This window comes from Streptopelia decaocto (assembly GCF_964273445.1).
Source record: "Streptopelia decaocto genome assembly, chromosome: 9".
Taxonomy (NCBI): Eukaryota; Metazoa; Chordata; class Aves; order Columbiformes; family Columbidae; genus Streptopelia; species Streptopelia decaocto.
In genome coordinates this window covers 6,211,832-6,234,355 of record NC_138664.1, presented here as the reverse complement: position 1 = coordinate 6,234,355, position 22,524 = coordinate 6,211,832, and the positions used below count along the sequence as shown (strand labels likewise).

At 42.9% G+C, this 22,524-nt stretch overlaps 1 protein-coding gene across 1 annotated transcript in view; it reads left to right on the top strand.

Moving 5' to 3' along the window:
• Positions 1-22,524, top strand: part of AGBL1 (AGBL carboxypeptidase 1) — a gene marked incomplete at its 5' end in the record, with an annotated part of 274,207 nt that overhangs the window by 19,483 nt on the left and 232,200 nt on the right. The window contains 4 exons of the mRNA XM_082060702.1: positions 190-253; positions 1,181-1,327; positions 1,941-2,072; positions 4,469-4,562. Of these exons, the coding sequence (XP_081916828.1) occupies positions 190-253; positions 1,181-1,327; positions 1,941-2,072; positions 4,469-4,562 (437 nt within the window). The remainder of the gene's footprint in view (positions 1-189; positions 254-1,180; positions 1,328-1,940; positions 2,073-4,468; positions 4,563-22,524) is intronic.

The following is a 22,524-nucleotide window of genomic DNA, read 5'->3' as shown; positions in this document are numbered from 1 at the left end:
ACGTCAGTGGCTTTTAAAATGTGTTATCAAGATGGTTCCATGTATTTGCTGACCAGATGGCACGAAAAGTACTCGGTATTAAAACAAGGTTCTTAGGTGCCTCTGCATGGCATGATGCACTGTAGCCCTCTGAGGTATGAAGTTCACTGTTCTGAACTGATCCCTAAATTTGGTGTGTTTCCATTTCAGAGCTCCCACGATAAGGATGTTATCCTGAATATTCTCAGTGTCCTCACCGACCTGCTCTCTCTGGGTAAGGAAGCAAAGTTCTTGGACAGTACCTGTGGGCTAGGGGCAGAAAGGGAGTCCTCAAATAGGTCTGGCAATTCACACCTCCATAAATTTGGCCGGATGAAAAAATAATTAAGTTTTTTCTCTTTCCTGCTCCACCTTAAAAATGTCATTTGCTAAACAATTCTCAACCCAACTGATCTCCCAGGCTGCAGGGGCCACACAGACGAGTGCTGGAGACTCCTGCTTTCCCCGTTCCTTGGAGCCCCGCCACAGACATTGCTTGTCCATCTGGGCCTCTCTTTTGAAGCCCTGCAGTGCTGATCCTCAGGATTGTCTACATGGAGGACAGGAGGTACTGTCTCCCCTCCAGGAGCTGAACATGCAGCTTCCTCCAACTGTTGAGCCTGAAGTTGCTGCTGAAATCACCCGTGGATCAATGTTTGTTGACACAGTAGGGCTCACAGGGTTAGCATCTGGTTTCTTTGGAGACCTAGATTTATTTGAAAGCTGCCTCCAAAGCTTCCCTAGGATTCCTTTTCATTTGGCAGAAGCCTAGTGCAGCTTTAGTCCTTTGCTTGTTTAATTTCCAGTATCTAAGAAAAGATCACTGAGCCTTCTGCTCCTTTGAAATCTGTTGGTGTCTCTGCTTATTCCTCTCTGCTGCATTTCAATGCACAATGAAAGACTTCTACAGGAGGTGGGTTTATAAAGATAATGACTGCTGGAGCAAGAGCGCACGGTTTTACCATGCAGCCATTAGCCATGTCTCCAGGCCAGGGGCACCTGAGAACCATGATCAATTCTGCAAATGCCCTTGGGTTTACAGCAATAAAATGCTGTAAGAAGGCCAGGGGACCTTTGTGTGCTCCATGCGGGATGAGGGTTTGTGATAGCTGCGAATCTGGGGCAGGGATGCTCTGAGCAGAGTCTCTCCTCCTGTCCCCAGGGACCGGCCGGAGAATTCACTACGTGATCAGCAAAGGGGGCAGCGAGGCATTGCTGCAGGCTCTCACCGCTGCTGCCCACACCGAGCCGCCTGACCACAGCACCCTCCTGCCCCTGCTGCGGCTGCTGGCCAGGGTCGGCCAACGAGGTACTGCTGAGCGGTGGGGAAATTCTTGGGTGGGGGGCTCAAGACTTAAGGACAGCCCCAGCAATAACCAACACTTGGATTGTGCCTGGTTGATAGACAGCTGTGAGTTTATTGTAAGGGTGAGCTGCTTGTCTGCAGTTTGACCAGGTAGAGATCCTGCAACAAGGCAGAGACGGTGTACATGCACCTAGAGGGTCAGGTTGGGTGGAGCTTTGAGCAACCTGGTCTAGTAGAAGGTGTGCCTGCCCATGGCAGGGGAGTTGGAACTAGGTGATCTTTCAGGTCCTTTCCAACACAAGCCATTCTGTGACTCTATTATTTGTATATGGTGACTCTAGGTAAACCCCATGTTTTCTTGTTTTCAGTGTAAACAGAATCATAGAATCATTTTGGTTGGAAGAGACCCTCAAGATCATCAAGTTCAACTGTTAACTCAACACTGTCACTAAATCATGTCCCTAAGAACCTTGTCTACTGATCTAACTCACTGATACATTTGAATGCCTTTGTTATTAGATCCTGACTTACAAGATCTGATACAAATACATTTGTCAGCACTGCTGCAGAGACCTGGTCTCTTTGTAATAGTTTGATTCTTATTTGCTTTTCACAGATAGCAAGTTTGGGCAGAAAGTGCAGAAGGCAGAAGCAACTGATATAATACTGAGCTTGGCAAGAAGAAGCCTGGGTCACCACCTGCTCCTCACCCACTGCCTCTGGGTCCTGCGGGTTTGTGCTTCTAATGGTGAGTGCCTGGATTTTCCTCTTTTCCTCTGTGTGGTAAATGCCAGAGTTCTTTTCTAGTCATTCAATGCAAAGAAACATCATTCCTGACTAAGGTTAGTGCCTGTGTGCACTGTTAATATATGGAATCAGGCACAAGAGCCAGATTGACCATAGAAAAAGGTGCTCCCCAAAGGCCTATACAGACTGTAGAGTGTATTTCAGCTGTGGACTATGAAAATAATAGTGCTATAGTGAAAAATATTCATGGCAATGATCTCCTATTCTGGAACATGGACAGCCATCTCCTTTGCTCTGAGAATTAGGTACCTTAAGTCTCTCTGCAGTAGCCATTACCATAATAGCCAAAAGTCTCACTGTTGTTGATTGTATTGATCCTCGGAGCAGGAGAAACAGAGGGAGAGAGAAGTCAGTTACTTATTCAAGGTCCCTCAGGAAGTACCTATTAGATCCTGGTCTTCTGTCTAGTATCCCCTCTCCATGTACTCTCACAGCTTTTCTTGCTTGACATTGCCCTCATATTAAATGATTTGAGCAATGGGATTTCCAGTGTTGTTTGCCAGGATCATTACAGATTCATACAGGCTTTCCCTGCCATAGAGCACTGAGTTTGTCAGCACATATTTTCTGTTGCTCACTCTAACCCTTTCCTTCCCCACATCCCTCACCCAGCAGATAATTCTCGATGACCATCCTGTCTGCAGCCTGCTCTGTGCATCCTAAGATTTAGCACTCCTGGCACCCAGCCCTGCAGGTCCCTTCTATTCGTACAGAATCTAGCTTCATACAATGGTCTTTCTCAGGCAAGCAGCCAAGCCTCAACATTCAACTCCTCTCCCTGTGATAAGTAGTATTTGAAAGGCCGAGTATGACTGAAAATGCAGCCAAGGCCAGAAGCTGAAACATGCCTTTATTTCGGTTTCACAGCTGTGTAGTGACCCTGTGCTACCTCCCACCCAAAATAATGATCTACACCCTTCCCTGCTCCCTGCTTCAGTGCACCTGCACCCCAGTTCAGCTGCAGATTTTGCAGATGTTTTGGGATGCACACTGCAGCCTGGCCTCCTTTCGGTTAATGTCAGACCCTAGAACTCGCCCTCTGCTGCTTTTTTTTTGGAGCATCTGTTGCTCTCCAGGTATCTCCAGCGCTCTCCAGATATGCTTCCCGCTTTCAGGAGTAACTTAGACTCTGGGTTCTGTGGCCCAGCTGGGAAGCTGCAGAGGAGGTTAGGTGAAGGTCTGTGTGGATGTGATACCAAACTAGGAGATTACATGCTCCCAACCTTAAAAATTGTTTTGAAGTGGAACTAGAGCGGATCCAGTAGTGTATAAACCTCTGAGAGTGCTTAGGTTATGAAAGCAGAAAAGATGAGCCCTTGTCACAATCTCATGCACCAGTTCTTGGCTTCGGGTTGCTCCCTTCACAATCTCTGCCACCAGTTGTGTGTGGCAGCCCATGTCCCGCTCTGCAGCAGGGTGAGTTCAAGCAGCCTTGTCCACCACCCTGTCTCTAATGAATTACCAGCTACTGTAAAAGTAGCTGGCAAGACTTGCAAAGCTTTCCATCACAGGACAACTTGGCCAGGACACGGTAGGGCTGCAGGAGATGATGGACCCTCTGGCAGCTCTCTGGTGACCCACTGGGAGATATTTACAAAACAGCCAAATCCCAGCAGTGGGCAGGCAGCCAGGTCTGCTTCTTGCTGCTGTTGATTACTGATCCTTTCACCCTGTTCACTTGCATTTAATATTTCAGGGCCGTATTAATTCCTTTTCACAGAAATCCTGTCTTACAGTGGGGAGGCCTGGCTAAGCATTTGGGTTATGCATAGGTCATTTTTGGAATCAATTGCAAAATCTATCTGTAAAGTTCCCAGCGTGTTTAGCAAGTCGAAGGATTAAAGGTAAAATTGGCCTAGCTGAAATTAAGCTGCATTCAGAAGCACCCCTCCCCAAAACCCCCACTTCCATACTGCTGAGTAATAGCACAGAAAGAAAATGTTGGTCTCAATGCCCCTATGAAATAAACTGTCCTCATGGAGTTGCCTGTGGGGAATGTGGGATGAATTTGAGCCCTGTCATTTTAACGGGATATTACCCTATTTAACTATGATTTGCTCTCTGGAGAGTACAATATTTATAGGAAAAGGGGCTTCAGGGAAGAACTGCAGGATTTGAGATCTGATTTTTGTGTCTGAGCTTGGCTCAGGTTATGTCCATGGACAGCTTTGTGCTTCAGTTTCTGTGTTTGTAAAATGACCTGTGAAGCCCAGGTGGGAGCCCAGAGAAATCGGCTCCTAGCCCCAGGTGCAGCTACTGCCTTCCCCACATCACCTCTAAACAACGTTGCAGGCCCTCTGCTTCAGATCTGACTGCTTTTCTCTTTTATTGGCTTAGTTACCTCAGGAACCACTCTTGGCGTCAACGGAGCCATGGAGCTGCTTTTCAAAGTCATCACCCCCTACAGCAAGAGACACGTCAGGACAGTCAGGTAGGCAGTAGCCCTAAGGGAACTCATCTTTCCAGAACACAAGAAATAAAATTTTGGTTCCACTTGAAGAAGCAAAGAAATCAGAAATGGATGCACAATTTCCACTCACTTTAAATCTGCAGGGTTTTTAAGAGGCAGAAATAGTTCCCTGAAGGACACGTTAATGCTGTGATTCATCATATGATTCATGCTGGTGGCCATATATTTGTAGTGTACCCTATACAGTGATGGCAGTTTGATTGCAAGGTATGGTCCTTCATTTCCCAGTCAGGACTGGATTTTGAGAAGCATGTGCTGGCAGCAGACAAACCACTCCTGCCTACGCCTTAGCAAGAATCTCCTGCCACCACCAGCTCGGGGGCAGGTACAGTGGAATCGTGGCAGTGCTGCCCCATCATCCTTTTGCAGACAGTTGTGACCAGGTCATCATGATATTTTTGAAGTATGACAGTTCTTACTAATATTAATCTGTGACTGGTTTTAAGCCCACCCTAAATATTTCAAATATTTTTTTTCTGAAGACAGCAAGTCCATTTTATATCTCCATCTTAATGCTGAACATTAGTCCTCAAGTTGTCTGTTCGGACCATGTCCTCAGATGCCTTTTAAGGCAAACTTTGTAATGTGGAAAACATCCACAGAAGGGCATTTTCTGTGGCTTGCTCATTACAAACACAGGGAAGAATTTACTGCTATGACCTGTGTCCACATGATCACATTTGCTCAAGCAACACCGAACCTGCCAGTTCTCCCCCTTAGACATACACTGCCTTGTGGAGCACAGCCCCTAGTTGTTGATGCACATCTGAGCAATGACATGGCAACATTCAGTCAGTTTTGGCTTCAGCAAGAACCTGACACGGGTAAGGTTCATGGCTGGTGATTACTGAGGAGGCAGCTTTAGGCTGAGCATTACATGTAGGTGAGAAGTAGATGGGCAGATGTGGTGCAACAGTTTGACCACTACTTGCTTATCTGTGGGCAAAGTGGGGACCAGTCATTTTGGATGAGGGCACTAGCAAACAATGTCCATCCTGCTGTTGCCATCAAAGACTGATACTAGTTCTTCCAATATCACCTGTTACACAATTCATTGCATAGGAAGGAATTTGGATTACTCTCCACTAACCACAAGTGATGAACTTGCACGTCAGCACACAATACTGTTGTTTGCTAAATACAGCATTCTTCCAGTTCTTTTGCCTACATGTCTGAAGCTATAAAAAAAACTTGAACAGTTTGCTCTGCTAAATAAGACAGTGAGTGGGCCCAGCAGACGCACAACTTCCTGCAGCTGCCTTGTTCATGGAAGCCAATTCACTTTCGTCTTCATTTTTGGCTTTTGACTATAGTGCTAAGTACCTGGAACTGCTTCACAGCATCAGTTCTGTCTTAGCCAGAGTACCTGTGATTTCTCTACAGGGTCTGTCCAAAACTATGAGATCGGCATGTTTCTTCCACAGAGGTCTGGATTTTATTGAGCTCAAAGAATATTATCACTAGGATATTATTCCTAGGATATCTGATCACTCTCCAAGATTCTCCTCAGGTCTCATGTTATAACTTTAAGTCTCAGGGAGCCTGGAGAACTGCTTTATGTAAGACAGGGCTGCCCAGGATGAGTTAGACCCAGAACTAGGCTTGACTTGAGGAAACCAAAAGTGAATGATGGGTTGATGCCTGCACTTAGCTAAGTAAGCAAATTCCATTCAATTCCCGGGTTTCCTTCCTATGGAAGCATTGGCTGCAATTAGATTGGTGTTAGTTCTACTGTGATAGCCCCATAGGTCAGCATCTGTGCGTCATGGGACTTGGGCCTGTATAATTTCTCTGTTAAGCAATGGCACTGGCTGCATAAAGGCTTTTAAAATGAATTTTGTGCAAAGCTACTTCTTCCTCTTGCTGTTTCCTCTGAGGGAAGTGGAAAACCTGGTATCTATCACATATTTTTCTAGCCTGGCTTTTTGCTGAGGTTCATTTGGAGATGCAGTTAGTGCTGCTGAGGGTTGTTCTAATGTAGCTGTGAAGTGGTCTAGAATACTCACTTCTAAGCTGAAAGGGAAAGAGAAGAAACACATTGCTTTTGATTTCAATGATTCCATATTGTCAATATGCAACATTTGGATTTTTCTTCCCTTTATCCAACATATAAGAATTGGTTTGAACTCTTCTGTGGACCTTTTTTTTTTTGTTTTCATTTGGGGGACACACACGCAACTGAAAATTCAAACTCAAAAGTTCTCTCAATAAGCCAAGTTTTATTGCTAATAAGCCATTTTATTTCCTGCTGGAAAGCATGGATTTATTTTCCCTTTGGAGAAAAAGGTATCTTATACATGAATTGTTGTCTACCTGAGCTTACACATTGCTAGTTCTGTTTCCTCATTTCATTTTTTTTCCTAAAATCCTTAAAACATACTTGTATGAGTGTGCAAATGGAGGATAAATATTTCCTGGGACCTAGCTCACATAAAAGGGTGAATTGGCCCCCACCTACACTTGGTTTAATGAGCAAGAACCATAAATCAGCTGAAGCCTGGTAGCCACTGAGCTGGCCTGCCTAGGGCTCAAAGCTGCTTCTTTCATTTAATAACTAGGAGCAGATGAGAAGGTCACTGGCTCAGTGGAGACAGTCTGTTTTACATCAGAAGAATCACACAAACCTGTTTTGTGTTGAAAAAAACACTTGCAACCTATTTAAAGACACTAGTTTCTAATTAGTCAGTAGGGATTTTGCTTGTTTGCAGTTCATTTAGAAATGCTGCTCCCGCTGGGGAATGTGGCTTCAAGACACGTTGTTGACAAGAATTTAGGTCCTGAGACCAGAAGACCAGGCTGTAAGGGGTGGGTTACAGCTCTTCTTTCTCAGCATTAGTGAATGCCTGGGATAATTTTGGTCTGAAAATCCTAGGCATCTTTACAGCACATCAGACAATGAAGGTGGGTACGTGAGAAAATGTCCTCTGTTTTTTTGAGCTGCTCCAGTTAAAAATTTGTTGGGTGACTATGGCAGGAGGAGCTTATGGATGTGTTTGCTGAGTTGGAGGAGAAAGAAGAAAGGGGGATGTATGTTTTGTTTCATTCAGTGCGTGCTCCTGGTCATCTGACACTGGTATAGCTCTTCCCAAAGTTGCTATAGCTATGCCGAAATCTGGAGTGGCTTATTTTAGTGTTGTTAGATGGTCAGAAAAACATCTTTTTGGCTATTGGTAGGAAACTTGAAGTGTATGTTAGTCTGTAACCTGCCTAGAGAAGAAAACTCCAATGTCCTCCTGGCAAGTCTCTGATCCTCCCTTTGTATTTGTCCTTGATACCTTTTCTCTGCTTCATAAGTATGTGCCACCATGATTTGCCCTCCTGCTGGGAAGGAACAGCCAGCAGCTGTTGGGGCTGAGATTACCCTTGTTCTTTAATCAGCTGCCAGGAACGCAGCATTGAAAACGCACCCACTTCTCTGGTGGATACACCCGTATTCTCCTGTCCTGGGCAGCAGCAGAACCAAGGTCACTTTAAGAATCTGCCCTGGAGAGTGCACTATGAGAGCTATTTATTTAGCCAGCTAAGATGTGGAAACAAGATACATAGTTCTATTTATTTTTCCCAGTGGCAAAGCCCTGGGTTATTTAGAAATAGTCTCCCATGCTCCAAGTGACCCTCTCTGGATATGTGCCAGGTAGCTCTGATTCCCCTGAGACTGTGACTCACGAACTTTATTGGACTTAGTTAGGCATTTGAGGTCTTCAGGTTGCTGGTGCCATAACAGTGTGGATCTGTCCAGGATTACCCATATCTGAAGTAAAAGCGAAAAAATGTAAAACTTGCTGAGGTTTAGAGAACTCTTGAGTTAAGCACTGTGAAATCCAAGTGAGATGAAGACTCTAGACTATCTTGCTCAACTCTCATGATGCTGTGCTGCAGAGAAGGTTTTCTGATACCTTTTAAAAAGGCAGTTTAAAATAAATCCAGATGATCTGTTTTTCTCAGCTCTGTTTATACCAGTAACTGGGATATCTGATATGAGTGTTTGTGTGGGATGCTCAAATCTTCACTCCATCAACACCTTCTCTAATGTAACATCCCTAATGACCCCTGTTCCTTTCACCTTCCACCTTACTTATTCCCCAATATGTTCCTGATCTTCTGCCCTTCTACTTTCCAGTGTCCCTTTCAGCATCCTTGCTCGTTTTCCCAACTTGTTTCTTCTGAGAGATGTTTGGATGTATTGTGTGCAAATAGAAGTGAAATGTGACAGTGGCAGATGTTTTGCTCTCTGGCCAACTAGGCGCTGGGTCTCTTTGCATGACTGTCTCCGGGTGGCCAAGCGTCAGGTACTGTCCCCAGGATGATGGCTTTGAAGGCTGCATGTTGTGCAGACCTCTTCTAGGGTTCCTCAAATTGAAAATAGATTATCAAAGTGAATGAAAACAAAAATCCAGAATTTACAATTCTTTCATATGAGGAAAACCGGTGTTTTAGAAAAATGGCAAATGATGGTGTGATTTTTGTCTGAGTCCATTAAATTATATTTTGCTGTTGTTAAAAGGTTGGTCGGCAGTCTTATTTCTGCAGTTGTATTAAAATCAATTTAGAGAGTCTTTTAAATGTCTTGTTTCTCAAAGTTCTTTGTGAGTACATCTATTTACCATGCTGTGCAGAGCTGGCTAATGAGTTTAACCTCATATAAGAGATTGCAACAAAAAAATGTATTTGTCACAGTTAAAAACTCTTTCTGTGAATATTCACAAAACTTGGCTTTCTGCACTGGGCTGTTCCAGTAAAGTTTGACTACTTAATTAAAAGTGGAAAGTGAATAAAAAAGGTCTGGGAATGGTGCCAAATTAATTCAGTAGAAAATATGACATTCAGAAATTATCTGCCTTTGCTCATGTCCAGCATTGCCTACTTCTGACACTTGATCACAATTCTTTTCACATTTGGTGCTTAATAGATGATTCCAGCTCCTCAAATGCTTGCTGATAATCTCTCTTTCTGTTGAAGAGAGGAAATCCTCTCGTATAACTACTCCATCTGAGGTTGTTATCCAAACTCCTCACATATTAAAGGCAGAAAGAAGCAATGTTCTCTTCACCTGTATCAAATGTTTGCCTCTAGAAACTTGAGGTGACTTGGAAGTGGATTTCTATCTGACCATAGGATGAGTCTGGAGTGGGTAAATTGGAAGCCGTGTGATGAGTGTTTAAGGTTGGGTCAGGCAGATGGTCTGAGAGGGATTTGGAAAATGCAGTCTTCTCCCAACTAGTTTAAGGGCTCAAAAGCCAGGAGGAAATGAGAACACCACTTGTTTTTTTCTTTGGTGATGTGCACTTGCAGGTGATTTGAGGTGGGGAGTGACTCATGAATCTGAAACATGCAAGAATAATGATGACACCATTGCTATGGTCAGGAGGTGATTCCTATAAGACATATTTCTGTCACAGTGTGAGCTGAGAGGAAGATTTTTGCTGGAGTACTGAAAGCAGATCTCATGCAAGTGAGGAGAGAAATGTCAAGGTGGTCAAGAGAGCACTTCTAAAGCTAAAAGCCTAAATCTGGTGGGTCTGTATTTAATCAGCCATTGTGTCAGATTGACCAAGGAGAATACAAAGGCCCTGGATGTGCTGAAGATCTAAGTTAAGAGACTGTATATTGCTTCAAAATAGACTTTGGGGAAAAAAAAAAAAAATATATATATATATAACAACTCTGTTTTTCTCTAAAACTTATTTTGTTTGCACACAAGAGAGATTGTTTTCTCATACTGGAACTAGCGCTTTTAGTGCAGGATAAAATGTAAGTGTTGAGCCTGTAGTGTTGAAAAGTGCCCAAGTTGCCACATCAACAAATGCTTGTAAAAGTGATCTCCTGTGACCTTAACAACAACAGAAGAAATCAGAACAGCAGTGGGCTGTGTCTGGTTTAGACAAAAAGAGAGGAGATGTGTAGCAGGGGTGACCTGAATACTAGAATTATCTCTTCTGTTAAGAATGATAGAGAGACACATGGAAGAGATCCAGTTGCAAATGTGTCCTAGACCCAGTGCAGGCAGTTAGAGTTTCCTCAGCTTTAATCCTGTGTAACTTTTTGCTGGTAGCCCACCATATACATTTGCTGCAATTCCATCTCCTGGATTGTCCTAAACTTTCAGCTGCTCTATGCTTGAACAGAAGAATGTGTTGCATGGCCATTGCCAGCCAATATTTTGAGAATGAGAAGAAACTAAAACCACCAACATGGTGATTAGTTTCTCTGTAAGTTGATATGGTTGGTGGCTGTTGGGATTGGTTCTTTTTGAGGAATGCTCCACATACAGCTTTACAGCTTTATGCCTTTGTTTATTTGGCAATGTTTCCTGATAGGAGATCAAACGCAAATCATCCTTAATTCCTCTTGTTAGTCTGTGTTTTGCCATTAATCATGTTGAGTGGTTTGGATATTTAATTGGAAAGTAACACATGATTCTGTTGGAATGTGGTCAGAATTAATCAATGCTTAGTGCCTGCTTATTCTCAAATTGCTATTTGGTTCATTTGATCCCTGTAGAAAATTCACAGAAGGGGCTGAAATATTTCTTTTGAGGTATGTCACAACTAAATGACATGCCTCCCATCTGGCCTTGATCTACATGGGATTTAGCCTAGAATTCCTATGAAGTAAAACTGGTAAATACTGTTTTGAATGAGATGATACCAGCAGCAAAGGGAAAAAAGGTTGTCTTTAAAATTTGTGTTTATATCAAGTGTCTTTTCAATTTGACTAACATCTCAGATAACATGGAGCAGAGATGGCTACATCACTGAGATAAGTGAATAAACCCCAGTGTTCAAATTTAATGCAATGAGCTTTTGTAATAGAAGAAATAATCTTGGAGCCAAAGGTGTCCCAATTTTATGCAGTTCCTTCTCCTCTGTTCTTTTTACGGTCTATGTGGTTTCTCTCAAAGAATGACCTGTTCTAATATTAATAATAAGTTATAAAAATCTCATTTCAGACTGATAGTATCTCAGTGCTGCTTTGCAGAGTAAATAGAGTTGCATTGCAGAATTATACTTTACTGGCACTGTACTGTTAATAGCAGCAGAAGAGAGAAATTGAAAAATTAAGAGGTAGAGGCAAGGGAGAAAAGAGGTGCTTTCAGATGAGATGTGAAAATAGATGAGGAATTGATGAGGCAGAGAGGAAAACCATATACCAAGGTTGTTCTAAATTGCCGGACAAACATGTTGCACACAGAAGCCCTGGTGCCATCTCTTGGTAGCCTCTGGTATGGCAAGAGTAAGCATAGAGACACCTCCTCTGTGGCATAAAAAAACCCCTGGTGAATTAACATCATATAAAGAGAAATCCCCTTCTGAGCTTACCTGGATATGTCATGGGAAGAGAGGAACTGGTTTATAAATGGTCCCACTTAGTAAGGCTGTTATTTTTGATAAAGCTGTTTGCTTATTTTCTTTTTGGGTCTAGCTTATGTTTTACTTCTATTTCAGGTAGAAGTAACAGTTTGAAAAAGCAGCAGTGATTTCAGCTGAAGGCCTTTCTTTGCTTGCCCATTATTTCTTCCTCTTTGAGCTAGTGTGTTATATTTGGAAAGATGGTATGAGGGTACGGCGCTCCTGTTCTCAAGGTCTTGACTTTTCACACCCGGTAGCTATGGCAGATGCGATTCATGGCTGACCTCATGTGATGGCTTTGGTATGTTTATACTGTGGGAAACGCTGTACATGTTGGGTGGGAGAGTCTCTTCACCCTAGATTTAATTTACCTCATTCTGCTAACAGCCACAAAGGCTTGCAGCATTGCTTCCAGTGTGGGCTACCAAAGCTTCTTAGGACATATTATCCAGCCTGGGAGTATTATTCATGATGCTGTATCTGTCTAACTGTTGGTCTTTGTGCTAATGAGGTTAGAGCTAGCACTTGGGTGCCTCAGTGCATTGCAATTGCTTTGCTTCTTAGAAGTTTGGAGGCCTATTTCCCACGTAGCTGGGGACATCACTGTCACTCCCATCCAAATGGGAGGTAGGACTTGATTTCATACATCAATTGCATCTCAGAATGTTTTCTAAGGTTAAATGGATTATCAATGTTAATGATTCCTTGTAGCTGAGGAGTATGATGATCCCACAGAAGAATAGGTTGAGACTAGTGTGAACCAGTTATGCTAAGCACTCTGTAAGTAGCACAGAAGGAACAGAATGTAACAAATCAAAATTTAAAAGTGAGAACAGAGCTGCAAGGATTATGAAATATTATGCAATCTAGGAAGAAATTAAGGGTTTGGGATAACTTCTGCAAGTTGATAGGTTATCTGTGAGATGAGGAGTAGGCAAGCTGCTCCTGGTCTGGAGATGCAGAGAGAAGGCTCTCACTGGTGGTGGTAGGGCTATAAAGAGTAAAGAAAATAGAAGGCTAAAGATACTTCATATCTGAAGTGATAATCTGAGACATGGTGTGTTACTTTGTACAAGTCACCAGAGATCAGACTTTTCATATGCTCAATGCACACACTTAAAACTGCACCATTCTGATGCTTTCCCAAAGGTAGTGAAGGTATGGTCAGTTGTGTCTGAGACATTCAGTGAGGGCAGAGATAGAAAAGGAGGAAAATGAGAAAGGGGAGAGAAAAATCAGAATTTGTGACAGGTTTTATGCTTGGGCAGGATGTGATTGAAGTGGGCTGTGGAGCAAGTGTGGTGCTGGCAGAGCAAGGAGAGAGTTGAGCAACCTGGTTGTGTGACCTTGTATGCAAGTTTGAGGTGGATGTTAAGTGCCAAAGTTTTCAGAAAGCATCAGCTGGACAGCCCTGGGGGACTGGGACTGGAGGGAAGGGATTTCTAAGCAAAGCCTATCTGAGTTTGCTTGTGGAGGTGATAAGCAGCTGCCTGCCCTGCCTGTTTGCCTGCATCTATTTTCCTGTGTCAAGGAGACAAAGAAAGTCTCTGTCCTCAGAAATCATTGAGTTGGGTAATGACGTGAATCTGTGATAGAGGCCAGAGAGTGGGTAGATAAAGCTGAGGGCACTCATTTGTGTGTCAGTGCATATGAGAGCTCAGGAATCTCCTCTCCTTTGCCTTTCATTTGATTTATTGCCATTTCTCCTCCCACCCAGAAGCCTGTTCCCCTTATGAAGGGTGTAAGAAAGCAGCTGTAAAATCCTCCCCACAGAAGCTTTCAGTCCAAAGGTAGACAAGGGAAATTTGATGGAGATGACAATGAAAGGGAGACTCAGTGCAGAGCTTATAGAGCAACAATTTTGCACAATGCTGGCCCTGAGCAGGTGTTGCCTCCACAAGGAAAACAGCCCTAAGAATTTCCTGGAGTTTCTGTGGCTTTTCTCCATCTCCATTGGCACTGGCAGTACTAGCGGGTAAAGTGTAAGCCCGGGCTCTAGAACTATCAGTTGTTTTAAAGCACAAACAGTGATTAGACCTGCCCTGAGTGGAGTGATATGACATGGTGTCAAAGCCCTTAGCAACAGCCTTTCCACACTAGGATTCCCTGTCCTGATGGCACTATTGGGGCTGCACCAGCTTTAGCAACGGTGGGACAGCTGCTTTTAGCAACAGAAGTGACACAGCTGGCTCATTTTCAGTGGGCATGAGAGTGAGCTCCAGTCTTCAAAATATCTTTCAGGTTCTTTTGGGTAGTTTTGGAATGCTAGTTATGGGGAATAAAAGAGAAGTCTTAAATACTAAAGTATTAACCAAGTTTGGGTGAAAGGAGTTTTGTTAGGGAGAGAAGGTTTAGTGACAGCAGTGCTACAGATGCAGCAGAGCTCTCTGATATGGGCAGGGCTCTTCACAGGCTCTTTATCTGCATGGCAACACTTGGAATGGCAGCAATGCCAGTAAAATCTGTAAATAAACCCAGAGCTGAGCTGCTCTGGGATGTGTTCAGAGACAGGACTTGGAACCTGGAGAGGAAAACCAGAAAACTTGAGGAAGTGGCTGGTGAGGAAGAACAGGGCTGCTGGCTCCAGTACGGCTGCAGCTCTGGGGTTGGGAGTGGAAACTCCCCTTGAAGTGTAAACCTTGGAAAGGTCATGGCTCTGAGATCGAGCTCTTACCATTAACCTGAAGCAACAGCCAGCCTATTGCAGAAGAAAAAAAAATCATCCAATATCTCTGGCACGTCTACTTCACATGTTTCTTTCCTGTGTTAAATGAGATATAGTTTGGGCTCTGTGGACCATAGAACATAACTTGCAATGGCACAAATTTCACTGACTACTCAAAAGCTTCATTTTCTTCTTGTTTTTCATTGTTGTTTTAAATGGCACTTAAATATTTGTGGCTATTCTGGCTTTCACCACCTTCCAGATTTTTCTGTGTAGAAAAAACAAGGGCATGTGGGAGAACCATCCTGCTCATAATGTTTACTGTGCTTTTAAATTATTTATCTCCACCGCTTCATTCTTGTATTTACAGCTCAAGTTCTACCAGCCTTGGCTTTGATATGGTCTGTTTTCAAATCCTGGAATTTGGCTTGATTATATCAGATGGAAGCTTTCCAATGAAAGGAGAGAGGGGAAAAAATATAGGAACTTGTATTAGTTAGGCTTTTGCAAATTACTGCTTCAAAAAACCCCTGCAGTTATGGCAGTGTGACATTGCAGATTTTGAACAGCAAATACCAGGAGAATTTGACCCAATATTAGTTGCATTTTAGCTTGTTACTGATTTTTTCTCTTCTAAATCTTCTAGCTAAATGTTGTGAAGAACAGGCACCAGCACTGAGATGTGACCAGATAATTGCTTAATAAGGAATTATATATTTGTAACTGAAAATATTAGTCTGCAATTGGCTGGGTTGGCCACAGCAGCCAGATGCTGACTTTTAACCAGCCTTGCAAGCTCCATGATGCTGTAGTGACCTGTGTTGCACTTGAGGCCATTTGTACTGTGGCTGCTCTTGAATCTCCTTGCTTGCAGATGTGGGAATGAAACCTGAGACTTTTCTTTGCCTGCTTTGTACTTTGGCAGCAAAATCTTTCTGCTTGTCCTCCCAAAGTCTGAATGCACTCTGCATGTTGAATCTCAGTCATCAGCTGGGCAAAGTGCTGCGTGGAAGCCAAGGTTGGTGAGCTATCAGAGAATACTGTTTCTCTGATTCTTGGGTATGCTACTAAACTAAACTTACTTCTCTTTCTTTCTCAGACCCCTACCTATGCCATTCCTGTTTCCATCTTATATAGCCCATTGTTGGCCTATGAAATGGTAAATACCATATAATCATTTTGGTTGGAAGAGGGCCTTAAGGTCACAGAGTCCAACCATAACCCAACTATAGCACTAAACCATGTCCCATCTATATGTCTTTTAAATACCTCCAGGGATGGTGACTCCACCACTTCCTTGGGCAACCTGTTCCAATGCCTGATAACCCTCTGTGAAGAATTTTTTCCTAATACCCAATCCGAACCTGCCCTGTTGCAACTTGAGGCAATTTCCTCTTGTCCTATCACTTGCTACTTGGGAGAAGAGATCAACACCCTCTTGAGGTACCGTGGTTGCAGGAAGCCTCATCTCTGACCTGCAGCCTGGTGGTTGCCTTCCCTGCAGTAAGACATTCTGTTTCTGTCCTGCTTGAGCTGCAGAGACAAGGACAAATCCACAGCAGGTGGCTGAGTGGTGGTGCATCTGCTGCTCTGGTCTGTTGTGATGGTGGCCCAGCATACATGCAGACAGCTTCTGCAGAAGGTACATCCTCATTTGTAACATTCATCCTCTTTAGTTCAAACCTGATCACATGTCCTCAGATGACTCTTCATGACTCTTCTGCCTTTGCTATCACAGCTTGGAGAGTTTGTGTCCAGAAAGCTGCTGCAGGGCAGTGAAAGCTGTGTGCTTTCTTTACCTTGGCTCTTTCCTGCAAAAATCTCTGTATACGACACCATACAGCAGCAGCCCCATTTACTCCTCCCACCTGTCAAGTGAGACACAAACCACAGAGCGGCAGGGGGAGATGAATAGCAGCTTGGTGCTTTCTCTACTAAACCTTTATTCAAAATCCCAGGCAAGTTAGTAAGTTTTTCTCCCTGCCCTGTGATTGTAAAATATTTTCCCAAATACTTTGTGCTTTACTTGCTTGTGGCAAAACTAGTCAATATTACGATTCTAGCACCATGCTACATGTGTTTTAAAGTTCTGTCAACAGCACACAGTGGGTAAAAATGGCATTTCTTTTGCATACAAGACAGACTTGAAAAATTTCATATGAATTGGTATTGACTGAAGTGACATGGGTCAGTGAGGACTGAGTTTTCTGAATCAACGTCTTGATTTTCAGAGACATTTAGATGTGTGAACATGAAAGGGAACGTAAGTGCAGCAGAAAGCCTCTTGGCAGGTTAAAGGCCTTGTTCATACAGTTAAAAGGTAGTTCTGGCCTTAGTATATGAAGAGGCTTTGAAAAATCCTACTGAGTGCCAGCTGCATGTTTAGATATAAAAATGCCTTTTAAATTCAGGTCAAGATGCCTAATGTGAATCTGTAAGAGAATGTTATTATACTTTGTGTTTCTCAAGCATGTTTGTGTTGTTCTCAATTTGAGACTGATTTAATAGTAGCAGTTAAGCTCAGTATTGTGTACATACATGGTTTGCAAACAAACGCCCCAGTATTTCCAAGCATGTTCATATTTGGCAGCATCAGTTAGGACCATTGAACTGTAAAGTGCTCAATTAACAGTAAATTCAGTGCTGAAGGGTTAAGTACCTATGTGAGAAAACACAATCATTGGAAGAGAAGAAAAGTGGGAGTAGCTGAAAAACAGGAGAAAAGTGATGACAGATTCTGCCTATTTTTTTTCTATATATTTTGTTGAAATTCCACTTGCATGTGAGCTTTTCAAGCAGCTTTAACTCCGGCCACCACATTTTGGGGTTTAGGTAAGTGCAATATATAGAAACTGCCTCACAAGGAAAATGATGCTTACCTACTTGGGAAGCCTGTGGGGGTTGATAAATGGAAAGTATTGCATGCAAGAAGATTAACTGGCATCTGTACCTTATTCCACTTGCTCCCTGCTGCAAATGTGGATGTAACATTGTGCTGTCAGTGCTGCAGCTGATGTGTAAAAAGTTACATATTCAAACCATGGCCCTGGTACTCCAGGCAGACTGTAACAGGACACTCAGCAACAGACAGAACTGAGCAGGGCTGCGGGGTTATCTTATGACGTTATTGCCAGTTCACAATCACTCAAGTTGCATCTTGTCATGCAGCACAGGGAGAATGGTTCCAGCAGCTATACTTCCATGAAACGGCTTCTTACTCTGGCATAGTCAAAGAAATTCTGTAAGCCAGCTCTCTTCCCTAGAGGGTTTAAGCTTTAAATTTCCTTTGGCTGGACTTTATGGATGTGCTTTGTCTGAATAGGACCAGAGGGGAAGGTGAAGTGCCATATAAACTTAGACTGATGGATCTATTTCTAGAGCCTTGTAATATGGAAACAGTACCATTAGATTACAAAGAACAAACACAGTTTTTCATCTTGTGTTTGGTACCAGTTATTTTTCCTTTAATTTTGAGGTATCTGACTTTTGCATAAAGAAAAGGCTGTCATGCAAGTCAACCTTGTTTCTTGGTTCAGGGAAGATGGTGTTTTTCTCAGTCCTTCAGCTTCACATTTCATGTTCTTTTCAAGTCTCTTAAATTGTGCATATCTTAAATGTCTTTCATGGAAACTAATTTTTTTTTTTTTTTTTTGGGTTAAAAAGACCAAACAAACAACCCCTCCCACCCCAAAAATACCCCTCAAAATCCTAAGCAGTAAAGACTGTGGGAATGGCTGAAATTAAAACTCTAATTTCCCTTCCATTGCAGCAGCCTAGTTACATGCACTGAAGGTGGCTATTTCAAACACTGCTGTTTTACAGCTCAAGAGCACCTTTTGTTACAAAGTGCTTTTTAAAGATGATGTACTCTGAGATTACTGCTGCTCTAGAGATGGTTTGTACTAACCAGTAGTCAGGGAGAACGACAGCTCTTAGCCTTGATTACTTTGAAACCAGCCTCCCTTTTGTTCTCTGAAATAGCTCTGGGCACAAGCAATGGCATGTTAGATACCTCACTGCCTGGACTGAAAGCAACACAAGCTGCCCTTGAATATCTCACTGCCAGAGATTGATAGTATCCATAAAATAAAGATCATGCAGTTGTTTGCAGGCAATATAGTATGAGTGCAGGCTCATCTTCTGGCATCATAAAGTTCTGTGTACCCCCAAGCTCTACCTTCCCTTTTATAGTTCACTATCAGAGACTCCCCAATGGCAAAGCACCTGCAATTCAGTTTCTGTTGATGAGGACAGAAGTCACAGCTGCCCTGTTGAGATCTGGGTGAAGATGTCCCTATTCATTGCAGGGGGTTGGATTAGATGAGCTTTGAACGTCCCTTCTAATCCAAACTATTCCATGATTCTGTGGTGCAGTGTTTCACCAGATACATGAATTGTGTCCCTCTCCTTGCCCTTACTCTGGCTGTACACAGCGTTCAGAGAAAGTCTGAGGCAGAATGATCCAGAAGTGAGTAGAATGGGGTTGGGTCTCTCCACTGTGCACAGAGCAACTACCTTACCATAAGCAAAACATGCGTGTTAGTCCCTGAGGTCTCCAGAGCAAAATCTACTGATAAGTTCCAAGTAAACTGACAACTAAGGAGTGAGACTGGAAGACAGGGTTCTGGGAGAAGGAGAGGGGGATTCAACTCCGCTCATGGGCATGCTTTAATTGTGTACAAGATGTTTTGTTGGGCTGTGCTGGTGCTTGTTATCAAATGTGGCCTCTGTGTATCCTCACCACTCCTCATAATCAATCACGGATAATAACATCAAGCTCCTTTTTCAGTCCCTGTACACATGTCCCTTGGGTGGGAGAGCTGGATTCTCACACTGTCAGCCTGAAACTGCCTGGGTGATGAATCTGTTAAGAATCCTGTCTGACTGCGATCCTTCCAGCCCCTTCATCTTGATGTGAATGACAAGCTGTCACAGCCTGCCTCAGCCATATTGGTGACATCCGACCCTGGAGAGGGAGCTGACAGGAATGGGAAATCTTCTGAGCTATGGCTTCTGCCTGAGCAAGCTGTGCCAGCTCTGCACCGTGCTGTAAGAAATGCCTGGGCATTTGTTTGGCAAGGATTTCAGTGCATTTCCTGTAGCTTGTTCTTCTTTGTTTCTTCTTTGGAGCTAATTTAATTTAGAGCTGTAAAGAATAGGTTGAATTTTTAGAATACAGCTGTCTCTCCTTCTGCACTTGCAGATGAGAGTAGGATACTTGTAAGGATGCCCGTAGCATAACCCTGGAGCGACTCTTCTTTCTGAGAGGCAGAGATGAAATAGGCTGCAAGGCCATACCTTTTCGGTGATTTAACCTAACAGGTTCCCAGGCAGGCAGAGATGTTTGGAAAACGCTACAGTGAAGATTTTGAGCCGAACCTGGGAACTGAGATACACTTATTGAATTAGCTGTGGGAGCAAGAGAGAACCTCACACTGGGGCTTCTGCAGCACAACTATTAATGTAAATTCTCTGAGTGGCAGCACATCTTTTGGAGAACACATTGACTTTAGCTCACCAAAATGTAAGATAAGTGAAAATTAATTCCTGCATCTGTTGTAGGGTCAAAAAGCAGGGAATCATTACTCCATTTGCTGTTCAGTCTTGTTGACTGTTAGCATTGACTTGGCTGCCTGTGAACACATTTTTTTCTCACAACCCTCCTCTAACCACTAATACCTATAGAAATCTTCAAAGGTGGGTAGGAAATACTGTTCAGCATGCGTTTCATTTCTGTACATTTTTTGTTTCCTCACTAATTCTATTGAGCAAAATGAATTGCATCACAGAGAATAGGTTCCATAGAAAGTATATATTTGTATTAAAGTCAGCATGTGCTCTTCCAGGAAAGAAAAAAAAAAAAGAAAAGCTGGTCACTGGAATTGAAGTAATCATTAGGAAAGGAGTGTGTGATTTTTTTTTTTTTATTCCCTTTAGCATTAAATTGAAAGCACATCTGTGCACAACAGCTGGATCTCTGAACTCCACTTGTTGGCAGTGTGTGGAACATTGCAGGCTGTGAGCAGACTTTGCTTTGAGCAGAAGTTTAAATGTCTAGCTAACAAGCTGGAATTAAAGTGGACATGATGATGGGTGTTTTTGTGTAAGCCTTACATTAGCAGTGCTATGAAAATGCCAGCAGCATAAGCAGGTTTTGCCCATCCATATTTCCAAACTTGTGAAGCTACTGGTTTTAAACCTTTAAAACAAAACAAATCACTGCACAAGTGTCTGCATATTTAAGATCTATATTTCTGGGCCGCAAGGGAAATGACTATTCAAGGCATCTGCCTCGGATAAGATCTACCTTCTGGTAGGATTTATAAAGCACCTATTGCTGTGGTGCCTACATGTTGTTTCCAAATGTGTCTCAGTTGTCAAATGTGAAATTGCCTTTTGAGTGAGGTGCTCTGTGACTGTATAAACTCCAGTAGTTAAGTGCGAGTTCCAGAGGTTGGAGGCAAAATGCAGCCAGACAATATGTACAATTGAGGGCACTTAATTCCTCCTAGAGAGAGGGGCTGTGGAATTTTAGGGACTTTAAGCCTGTAAACTGTAATACCTTGAACTCTCAGAGTTGCCATTGTGTTAGATGCTGTATACCATATTGCATGGTCCCTGTCCCACACTGCTTGTGATATTAATAAACATGACAGCAGCAAGTGAGAATACTGAGAAATAGCAGGGTGAAGGGCAAAAGGGAGGGATCATGGGCTGAAGCAATGTGGGTTGCTGGACAGGGGCAGAATCTTTTGTTATATTTCTATAAAAATAGTGCTTTGTATCTTTATTATGCAGGTGTGACTGCCTTTGGGAACTAGATCAGGCATCAGGTCTGAAATGGTATTTAATGAAGCACTAAGTCATTAGCTTTCATTCAATAGTTTGAAGAGGATATATTGTGTTTGAGATCAGAGTGGAGAAGAAAACCTGAGAGATCTTGTCTTTCAGTCTCCTCTGTCTGCAGTGATTTGCAGCTAACGCTGTCCTGGTAGATCAGATCCGAAAGGGTGACCTAGCCATAGACTCTTTTGTTTATGCTTTTTAGCAGCCTGGTTTTACTGGCTGATCCAATTGTGCTTTGGCTTGGGCAGCAGAGTTTTTCTTTGTTGCTCTGGTTCCTAAGCACAGGATCTGGAAGTTGTGTTTGTCGATCTGTCTGCTAGTTGTACTCCTGCCCTGATATCCAAGCTGCTGACTTGGAAACACTTCAAAGATTTCCATTCTGCAGAGTGGCTGTCTCGACTGCTACTACAGGGAGTTTTTCATGTTTTCTGATTATAGAGCAGCATTTATTATTATGCCTTTTAAGATAGGGCAACTTTATTTATACATCATTTTTTTTTGAAATATATAAATGAGTCTCCTTTGAGATACAGTGGGATTGACAAAACAGCTAAGTTTTTTACTAATGTATTACCACAAAGAACAGAAAATCAGAGGAAGGCATCTGGGCAGGTTTGGCAGGTTTTTAAATGATTGCTTCCCCTCCCACCCCCATTCCTTCTTGAGACAAATGCAGAGTTATTCACTGGGCATGCTATCAAATTTTCTGGTCTAGCATATGGCTCATCAAGTCATCTTTCTTGTGCTCTTAAACTTTTCCTCCTGTTCCCATCTCTTACCCGCCCCTTGTCCTTGCTCTCATGCACAATTTATTATCTTCTTTCTCTCTGTCTTCCTGTCCCTGGCTTACTCATCTCATTATATCTTCTGATACCAGAAAAGATGCTGTTGCTTTGCCGTATGGTGTTAAGAGGTGCTGATATTATTGCAAGCACCAGGTATCTGGCTTGCTGTAAGCCTATGGACACATCCATCCAGCTTGCTGCTGTTCTGCATTATCTTCTATGGCTTCTTGTTTTATTTGTTTTCTACAGGGTGTTTTCCATGTTTGACATCAAGATGG